This window comes from Nannospalax galili, unplaced genomic scaffold (assembly GCF_000622305.1).
Source record: "Nannospalax galili isolate Female #2095 unplaced genomic scaffold, S.galili_v1.0 scaffold323, whole genome shotgun sequence".
NCBI lineage: Eukaryota > Metazoa > Chordata > Mammalia > Rodentia > Spalacidae > Nannospalax > Nannospalax galili.
The window spans coordinates 1,380,499-1,391,096 of NW_008350329.1; the positions used below are offsets into that span (position 1 = coordinate 1,380,499).

The 10,598-nt window shown below is 38.5% G+C and overlaps 1 protein-coding gene across 7 annotated transcripts in view; it reads right to left on the minus strand.

The window, feature by feature from the left end:
* The window catches only part of Ccdc138 (coiled-coil domain containing 138), a 138,843-nt gene that overhangs the window by 118,939 nt on the left and 9,306 nt on the right, over positions 1-10,598 (minus strand). For 2 of the 7 annotated variants that reach the window (XM_029570651.1, XM_017801784.2), the window contains exons 4-5: positions 5,014-5,134; positions 2,226-2,350 (exon numbers count right to left, since the gene is read on the minus strand). The exons of 4 other annotated variants lie outside the window; for them this stretch is intronic. In XM_029570651.1, coding sequence (XP_029426511.1) covers positions 2,226-2,350; positions 5,014-5,134 — 246 coding nt within the window. Of the gene's footprint in view, positions 1-2,225; positions 2,351-5,013; positions 5,135-10,598 lie in introns of those variants that run through there. One more of the 7 variants, XM_017801787.2, reaches the window with a different exon arrangement.

Sequence of the window (10,598 nt, forward strand, 5' to 3'; positions counted from 1 at the left end):
ATGGCCCACTACAAACAAGCAAGGAATGTTATCAGATCGTTTAAAAAGTAACAACCTGGCACCACTGGTGTTGGAAGTGCTTAATGGGGTGCTTAATGAATCAAGGCCATCTTGACTTGGGATTACAAAGCCGAGCAGAATCTTAAGTGTGTGAGAAAGGCTGACAGTAAAAATGAAAAACAAACACAGAAAAATAGGAATTTACTGTCTAGTGTCAGGTTGATAAGATAGAGAGATATGTTGGCAAAATTATGTTTTACTTTCACCTCTGGAACTGTGAATCTTAGCATGACTGTTCTGTGGTTTTTTGTAATCTTTGCTGTATATATCTCAAACCTTGCAACTGCAAAAATTACACTCAGACTTTCATCAAGCTCCTTTTGCGTCTGTTTGTCACTCGCCGACTCCTTGTCCACCCTCTCGACGACCCTGTTCCCATCAGACTGAACTGCCCCGGTCTGGGCTGGTCCGTTGCAAATAATAAATGGGCCTCAAAGTCAGAAAACAAAATGTTCTGTCACAGTTGCCTTGGATGTTCAAGATTTAAGAAAGGGTCTCTTTTTTAGGGGAGACCCTATTGCTATTATTCTGCTAAATGGACATAGTATTAAATCATCTCCTATGAGTTATGGTTATACCCATTAATAGTGCCTCTCTCAAACCTCATTAGAGAAGTTTCTTTTTGTAGTAGACGGCAATCAACACAGAGACCCACAACTGCTCAACATGGAAGCGAGTAAGAGGCAGTAGGTTAGTACAATGCTCAGCCCTAATGGAACATATTTCATACTCTTGTGAAAGAGAAGGCAGAAAGATTTTAAGAGCTGGAGGTGGTGGATAACTATAATAAAACACTGTTTTCCAACCACAACAGGGTAGCTGCACACAACTCACAGTGGTTGTTACAGCATGCAAAAGACCTGTGAAAGTTCAAACCAGATAAGAATCCTAGCATGGAGGGGAGATGTGGATGGAGGAGGAGGTAGGCATGAAGTCCTACACCTAACTGAGGAGCTATTGCATCTGACAACTACCGGGAGAAGAGTCAAGCTTCCTTAAGGTTATAACCCATGGGAGGTCAACCACCCTCCAGGGGATGAACCCATCCATACCCAAGAATATTCATGCAACACAAATTGGACTTGATGGGCCTTAAAAATAAAAAGGACATGAAGCTAGGTGAGAAGGGAGGTAAAGGGTAGATCTGGGAGGAGATGAGGGTAAAAATTACCAAAATCTATTGAATGAAATCCTCAAAAGAAAATGAATAAAAAAATTTTTTAAGGATTTGTTATTATATTCCTCCATCTTGGACAGATTATAAAATAGTCAAAAAGTGGCACACGCCTTTAGTCCCAGCACTCAGGAGGGAGAGGCAGGCGGATCTCTGTGTTGGAGGTCATCCTGGTCTACATAGTTCCAGGCCAGCTAGGGCTGCAGGGAGATCCTGTCTCAAAAACAAAAACAAAATTAATTTTTAACAAGTTTCACTACTGGGATAAACAAACAGTTAAAAGTAAAAGAGCTATTTCATGCTCTGCTTTCCTCTCCAGGTATCCAACCCCTGGCCTGAGCACTCCCTGTATTTTTGGTCAACTTTCAAATACATTCAACTTTCTTACATCTTCAGTAGAAAAACTGGCCACCTAATGGAAGATAAAAGTTCAGGCTGAAATGATCTGCATCATCCTCAAATGCTGAGACCAGTATGACAAAGGGATGCAGGAAGGCAGGGAAGGAAAAAGAGTATGTATGGGTAGTATATCCCCAACAGAAAAGGCATCAGCATGCTCAGAGGGGCAACGATGGCTCCAACTCCTACAGCCAAAAGGAAACAGGCACTTCCTGGTTTCCCCTCTTCTGGAAATCCTGACACACAAGTAGACAGAGAAGTGTTACTACTCAGCTCAGGGAAGCCATACTTAAAGTAATCTAAAGTATTTTCTCAAAACATCAGGACTACTCAAATTCTACTAAAGTCTTTACCTTCAAATAAAGAACATGAAGAACTGAAGACATTATAAAAGTCCAGTTAATAACTTATTTTTATAAGTTTTGAGTAAGACAAGTAAAAATAGTTTAATAGTAAGTACAGAAATTATCTTAGGGTTTATAAAAATTCAGAAATCAGCAACACTCAGACTCCTGAAGCCCAAGTGTTACTATGAAGCTAGCTTGCTTTACTGTACTTAGCAAATTACTGTTCAAATGAATATTTCTCCAACCTTTTTCTATGTCTTTAAAAGATTGCTTTGTTATTCTGGAGGCACCATATCTATGATCGTTCTCAATTAATTCTTCTGTTTCCAGTTTCTTTAAATCATGAAAAGAATCCAGTGCATCATCTAGGCTTTAAAAAAAAAACTCAGAAATGTCAAATTTTACTATAGCAACTGAAAAAGACTATTCAAATATTAACAGAATTAAAAAATGAGAAAGATGCAAAAAAACATTTTAAATACAAAAAATGCATACAAAACATAAAAATTAAGTTAAAAATCCTGATAACACACTACAAGCATCTTGCAACCTTTTCAACACATTAAACAGGTCTAGTTTAAAAGCCCTAGAATGCTCGATGATTGCCAAACACTTTTGAACTCCAATAACTCAGACAGAACAGGTATTGTTATCTATAGTTTAAGTCAAAATAAGATAATTTGTATTTAGCATAAAGAAACTGAACCCAAAGCAGTCAAACAGCTGACAAGAGAGCACAGACCAGAGCTAGAATCCTCTGTGTTATCTGCAACTTAGCTCAGGATCGAAACTTCTAGTGCAACACTGTTCAAAAGGAATACAATGTAAGTTACAGATATTTTAGCATTTTTTTCCTATTACAGCAAGAACATAAAAAGAGGCAAAACTTTCACAATATTTTTTATTTACTGTAGTACATCTAACACACTATTTCATCATAGAATGAATATAAAAGATATGAAGGTTGTTTTGGTTTGTATATAAAGAACTCCCTAAAGGCTCTGGTGTTGAAGGCTCAGAGTCTAATTGGTGATCCTGGATGACTGGATTATGAGTATGCTAATTTAATAACAGGTTAATCCACTGATGAGTTCAGAGTAAGAAGTGGGGCACTGGAGATATCAGTGGCAACAGTTTCTTCAAAGGTTTATCTTGTCCTGGACTAGTCCCACCTGTCTCTGCTTCCCAGCTACCATAAAATGTGCAGTTCTGCTCTTCCACACCTTTCCACTATGACATTTTGTCTCATCACAAGCCTAAAAACAATGAGCCAGCAATCATGACTATAAGATTATATTTGAAACCATGAGCCAGAGTAAATCCCCCTTCTGTTGTCAGGTACTTCGTCACAGTGACAAGGAATAGATGAACACCAAAGCACTTTACATCTTAACCCTATGTCTGTGAAATCCCAGGATGTATTTTATACTTATAGTGTACCTTGTTGCAGGGCAGCCCCCTTTTAAGTACTGAATAGCTACTTGTGGCCTATACCTACTGGCTAGACAGCACACTTTGAGACTAGATTGTAACTAGGGATTGAAAAAAAGAAAGTTCAATGGTATGAAAACCTTCAGAGTCTAAAACCTTCAGATTATAATTTGGATTACACCCAGAATTATAAAAACATAAAAATGATAGCAGTGGAGGACAGTAGTAAGTATGTATGTGACAAGAAGTGCCTTGTCGACATAACAAGTTCTAGGACAGCTGGAGCTACAGAGGGATCCTGTCTCAAAAATATAAATAACAAACAAACATACATACATACATACATACATACATAACATACATACATAACATGTGAGTACTTTAAAATATACCTCACACTGTTCAAAGTACTTTATATGAATTAATTCATTTAAGTAGAGAAAGAGGCAATCTGTTAAAAACAAAACATACTTAAAAATTCACGCTCCCAAATATTACCTTAAAAATAGTTTTCAGCATAGTTGCTGTTTTCATCTCCACAATGATCTCATAATTTCATTTTGTATATGCACATGTCCTTATGGTTTTATATTATTTCAGAATGCTGGCTCTTTTGACATCCACAGCATTTCTTTTGACCCATGTTGGTATCATTAAATAATACTCAATTTGAAATTTTATTTTACCTTATCTTCTACTGTAAATACTGTCTCTTCTACAGAGCTGTATGATACATATTTTGTAGTTGCCATTTCACTTTCACAACTATCTAATACACAGTACTCAACCCACTACTAAGTAGACAATAGACATTAGGCTGCTTGTATTGCAGCTTTGTTCTCAGTTCCTCCACAATTTTTAAAGAAACGGAACAGAAGGTTGGGGATGTAGTATCAGTTGGCAACATGGAAGAGATCCTCAATTTGGCCAGGTATGATGGCACACTCCTTTAATTCCAGCACTCTAGAAGGCAGAGACAGGTAACTGTTCTAGCCCAGCCCAGTCTGCATAGAGTTCCAGGTTAGTCAATGCTGGATTTGATCCCCAGTACCTGAGCATGGTACGTATACTCAGGAGGCTGGCGGATCAAAAATTCAATGTCATCCTTAGTATTTCATGTTTGAGGCCAGAATAGGTACATGAAATCCTGTCTCAAAGCAAACAAAAAGATTAAAAAAAAAATTTAAGGGAAACAGATCTTCATTTGAATTCTGGAAAAATAATTGTAAAAAATTAATAAATTAGGGCAGGCAGGTTGGCTGAATGAGTAAAGGCACTTGCTGCCAAGCCTGATGACTAGAGTTCCATGCTTGAACCCCTCATGGTGGAAGGAGAGGACCAACTCCTACAGGTTGTCCTCTGACCTCCAGATGAATGCCTTAGCCCATGCCTGTAGACACACACACACACACACACACACACACACACACACAGAGTAAATATATGCAATAAATTTAATGAACTAATAAATTAGCCTCTATATATCAGATTCCAGATCCCTTCTACTTCCTCTCAAAAACACACACACACATAAACAAGCTGCCCTTTTCCACTGCTGTTTCTTGAGTTACTGACCAGATAGTAACATTCAGAATATCTTACCAATTCACATTTAAGTGTTTGAACAAACTGTAGAAAGGTGTTGTATGATGCTTTCTTTCATCAGAATAACAACCTAATGATGAAACAACTTTATCTCCTGAGCAATAGCTATCCAAATCATCTGTCAATAAAAAAAAAAGTTAGGACATCAGATGCTAATAATCTCATCCTAAAGGAAAGACACCAAAGTCACTGAATGCTTTATCTATGTCTCCCAAATGAGAGCTTACAGAACAAATACCAAATTCTATCTTGATACTGTACTTTACTGACTACAAAACACTTTTCCATTCTTATTCAACCCAGGCAATGACTCTGTGAAGTAAGCTTTATTTATACGTATTGTACAGATTAGGAACCTAAAGACCAGACAACTAGTGTGAACCAGGTGTGTTACTTGAAAAACAGAGTATGCCTTCTTTCCTCCTAATATGATGCCTCACTAGTCCTCAAACATTTGTTTTAGGAAACTGTTAGTCTCCATCTAAATCCAGTGAAAAGAAAGACTTCTATGGCAAGAAATTTAAATGCTGTTACAGTTTGAATATGAGATATCTGCCTCCCATTGGCTCATGCTCTGAACAGTTGGTTCCCAGCTGGTGGCACTATTTTGGAAGGTTACAGAAACTTTAGGAGGGAGGACTTGCTAGGGAGGACTTGACAGGAAGGTCATTGAGCAAGTGTCCTTAGAGGTATCTTGATCCTGGCTCCTTCCTGTCTTGCTCTGCTTCCTGTCAGCCGTGAGGTAAACAGTTCTCTTCCACCACATGCTGCATCGCCATGTAGAGCTGAGAAGTCATGAACCAGGTATTTGGTTACAGTGACACAAAAATCTACTACAGATATTCTGTTAACTACATGAACCTTTTCCTAGAACTTGTTCCCTCCTTAGAAACTTAGATCTTGTGTTTGGTTTGTTTGCTTGTTTTAGTTTCTAGAAAGCTGGAAGTTTTAAGAGAAATTTCAAATTAAAAAAAGGTTTAATTTGCAATCATTTTGAAGATAATGGACTCAGGACCGGGAAGATGGCTCAGTGGGCAAAGTACTTGTAGCGCAAGCATAAGGAACTGTGTTTGGATCCGTAGCACCCATGTAAAAAATTGGGCATGGTGATGCATGTCTGTAACCCCAGCACTGGAGGACAGAAACAGGAGGATCCTAGGGGCTCACTAGACAGGGAGTTGTCACTTTTCTGTTGCTGTGATAGAAACACTGACCAAAGCAATTTATAGAAGGAAGAGTTCTTTTGAGCTTACGGTTCCAGGGGAATTACGGTCCGTCATGGTAGGGAGGCATGGTGGCTAGAGGTGGCTGGGGCAGGAACAGCAGAAGCTAAGCTCTCATATCATTACACAAGCACAGGGAGCAAGAGAGCTACTGGAGATCGGCAAGGCTTAAGAACTCTCTAAGCCCACCCCCAGTGACGTGCTTCTTCCAGGATAGCCACACCTTCTGAGACCTCCCAAAAGAGTGCCACCATTTGGGGACAAAATGTCCAAGTATTTGGAGCCTATGGGGGACATTTTCATTCAAACCACCACAGGAGTCAGGCTGAAATGCTCAGCTCCAGAAGCGGTGAGAGACCCTGTCTCCAAAATATAAGGTAGAAGAGCTAGAGACATGGCTCAGCAGTTAAGAGCACTGACTGCAGAAGGCCCAAGTATGGTTCCCAGCACCCACATGGTGGCTAAAAACTAACCATAACTCCAGCTTCAGAGGATTTGATGCCTTATTCTGACCTCCACAGGCTCTGCACAACACAGGTTCACTAATATATATGCAGGCAAAACACTCATACACATAAATTTTAAATATATAAATAGAAGGTGGAGAGTGACAGAGGAAGATGCCAACATCCACCTCTGCCCTCCACACATACACACAAGAGTGCACACACCTGCACACTCAAGTGCATACACAGACATGTATTCCTACCACACAAATACACACACACACACACACACACACACACACACACAAATGACTCAGTAGTCACTGGAATTTTTTCATAGTGAAGTAATGCTTTAGAAGAATTATTTTTCAAGTCAACTCTAGTTAAAAACTATATAGATATACTGACCTAGTTAGTTGGTATAATCTACCACAGCAAACATTCATACATTATTTACACTTCGTAAGTATTCCAAATGGCTGGAAATGATGATGTATACCTATAATCACAGCACACAGGATGCTGGGGCAGGAAGACCCCAAGTTAGGAAACAGCCTGGCCTTATAATAAGATCCTATTGCAATTTAAGTGACAAAAATTAAAAATGTAGATCCACCCCCACCACAGCCCCTGCCAGCCTCTCTCACAGGCAGGCTCCAATTTCTGCACCTCAAAACCCAGGAGTAGCTTCCCAAACCAGATTAACTAATCACCCTACCATAGATCCCCAAGTCCTCACCCAGGAAGTCCTCTCACTGCCAAATTCCCAGCCTCAGGATCAGGCAGACAGACCTGCTCAGTCAGGGCTCTGACCACTCTAAAAACTAGCAAGACTTGAATACCCAACAACTTGTCTTCCACATCCAAACAAAAAGTAACTAAGCTACATAAACAATATTAACAGAACCAAAATTAAATTAAGCTAAAGCAGAGTACAAGTCCCTGTTGAACACATAACTAACAAAAGAACATCCATATGCCCAAATGACAACGCAAAATATGAAAAACCAGGAAAATATGTTCCCAACAAAACCCATGAGTTCTACAGAAGTGCACAGCAGAACCTGTGCACTTGAGAACCACCCTGCAGAACCCCAGGATGCAGAATTTAAAAAGAGCAATCATAAAGATGATCAAAGAACTTCAAGAAAACACAACTCGAAGAACTCAAAGAGGAAAGGCATAAACTTTTGATGAAAGCCCAAGAATATACAAACATCAGCTTAATGAAACATCAATAACAATTCATAACTTGGAAAGTGAATTCACTAAAGAGATAGAAATAGTGAAGAAAATGGGGCTGGAGAGAAGGCCCAGTGGTTCGAATCTTCTTGCAGAAGACCCAGGTTCAAATCCCAACACCCACATGGCAGCTAACAACTGTTCATAACTCCAAACCCAGGGGATCCAACAGCCTCTTCTGACCTTCGCAGGCATTGTACGACATAGGTGCACTTACCTACGTGCAGGCAATACATGCGTATACATAAGATAAAAATAAAATTTAAAAAAATGTTTTAGAAATAGTGAAGAAAATCCAAGTAGAAATGAACACGGGACTGAAAAACTCAATAAACCAACAGAAAAACATCTCATAAGCAGAATGAATGAAATGAAAAACAGAATATCAAGATTGGAGGACAAAGTTGAAGATCTGGACTCCTTAAGCAAAGACTATGCAAAGTCAAAAAAAAAAAAAAAAAAACCACAGGAATGGAATACTCGGGAAATGTGGGACAATATGAAATGACCAAAAATACGTATTATAGGCAAACAGGAAGGAGAAGAAACTCAAACCAATGGTACCAAACATATTTTCAATAGGATTATAGAAGAAAACTTCCCTAAATTAAGGAAAGATATACCTACAGAGATTCAAGAAGCACAGAGAACACTATTAAGACAGGATCAGAACAGAAAATCCCCATGGCACATCAGAGTAAAAACATTAAACAGAGGGTACTGAAAGCTGATAGGGAAAAACAACGCGTTACATATAAAAGAAAAACCAGAATTACAGCTGACTTTTCAATGGAAACTATAAAAGCCAGAAGAGCCTGGAACAAAGTATTCTCAGTTCTAAATAACCATGGATGCCAACCCCAAATACTTTATCCAGCAAAACTATCTAGCAAGGTCAAAGGTGAACAGAAAATTTTCCATGACACAAATAGGCCGAAAGAATTCATGTTTTCCAAACCAGCACTACAGAATATACTTGAAGCAATACAAAGGACTGAAGAAAGGAATGAATATGCCCAAGAGGCTACAGAAAGAAAATAAAGGTATAACAACAAAAACACAAAACAGGGCCACACAAACACAAAGAAATTAAAATGACAGTGTACAATACACACCTTTCAATAATAACACTAAGTATCAATGGCCTCAACTCCCCTGTCAAAAGACACAGGCTGGTGCAATGAAATCAAGAAAGAAAATCCATCTTTTTGTTGTCTTCAAGAAGCTCATCTCAGCTTCAAGGATAGATACTACCTTAAGGTGAAAGGATGGAAAAAAATATTCCAAAAAATGACCCTAAGAAGCAAGCAGGTATTGAAATTTTAATATCTGACAAAATAGACTTCAAATTAACACTCATCAGAAGAGATAAGGAGGGTTACTTCATTCTAATCAAAGGAACAATTGACCAAGAAGATATTACATGAACATATATGCACCAAACTCTAGAGCACCCAATTTCATAAAATCAGTAGTCCAGGAATGTGAAACAGAGATTGATACCAACTCAGTGATAGTGGGTTACTTTAATACCCCACTATCTTCAATAGACAGGTCAACTGGACAAAGAATAAACAGAGAGACATCTGAATTAAATGACATACTACTTGAAATGGACCTAACAGATGTATACAGAATATTCGACCCAACCACCAAATATACTTTCTACTCAACAGCTCATGCAAGTTATTCTAAAATTGGCCACATTCTGGGACACAAAACAAATCTTGACAAATACCAAAAAAAAACCTGAAATAATTCCATGCCTGCTATCAGGCCACAGTGCAAAAAAAGCTTATAATCAACAGCAAATGAAGCTCTAGTAAATACACAAACTCATGGAGCTTAAACAACACACTCCTGAATCATGAATGGGTCAAAGAAGAAATTAAGAAAGAAACAAAAGTGTTCCTGAAACAAAATGAAAACGAGACCACAACACAACATCGGGACACCATAAAAGCAGTTCTAGGAGGAATGTTTATAGCTCTTAGTGCCTACTTCAAAAAATCAGAAAGAGCACATGTAAATGACTTGACAGCACAACTCAAGACTCTGGAAAGGTAAGAACAAACCAAATCCAAACCTAGTAGAGAAGAAATAACAAAACTCAGAGCAGAAATCAATGAAATAGAAACAAAGAAAATAAAAAAGAAAAAAAAAATCAATGAATCTAAGAGCCAGATCTTTGAAAGGTTAAACAAGATAGACAGACCCTTAGCTCAGTTAACTCAAAGAAAGAGCAAATCCAAATCAACAAAATCAGAGATGAAAGGGGAAACATCACAACAGACACCAAAAAAATCCAAAACATTGTTAAGGGAATACTTTTTTGTTTTGTTTTGTTTTTTTTTTTTGAGACAGTGTCTCCCTGTAGCCCCAGCTGTCCTGGAACTCACTATGTAGACCAGGCTTGCCTTGAACTCACAGAAATCTGCCTGCCTCTGCCTCCTGAGTGCTGGGAATAAAGGCATGCGCCACCACGCCCAGCTAAGGGAATACTTTAAAAATCGATACTCTATTAAATTTGAACACCTAAAAGAAATGGATGAATTTCTAAAATCATGGCCACCACCCAAGTTAAACCAAGAGGAGATCAACAGCCTAAACAGACCCATAACAAATAAGGAAATTGAAACAGTAACATAAAACCTCCCAACTAAAGAGAGCC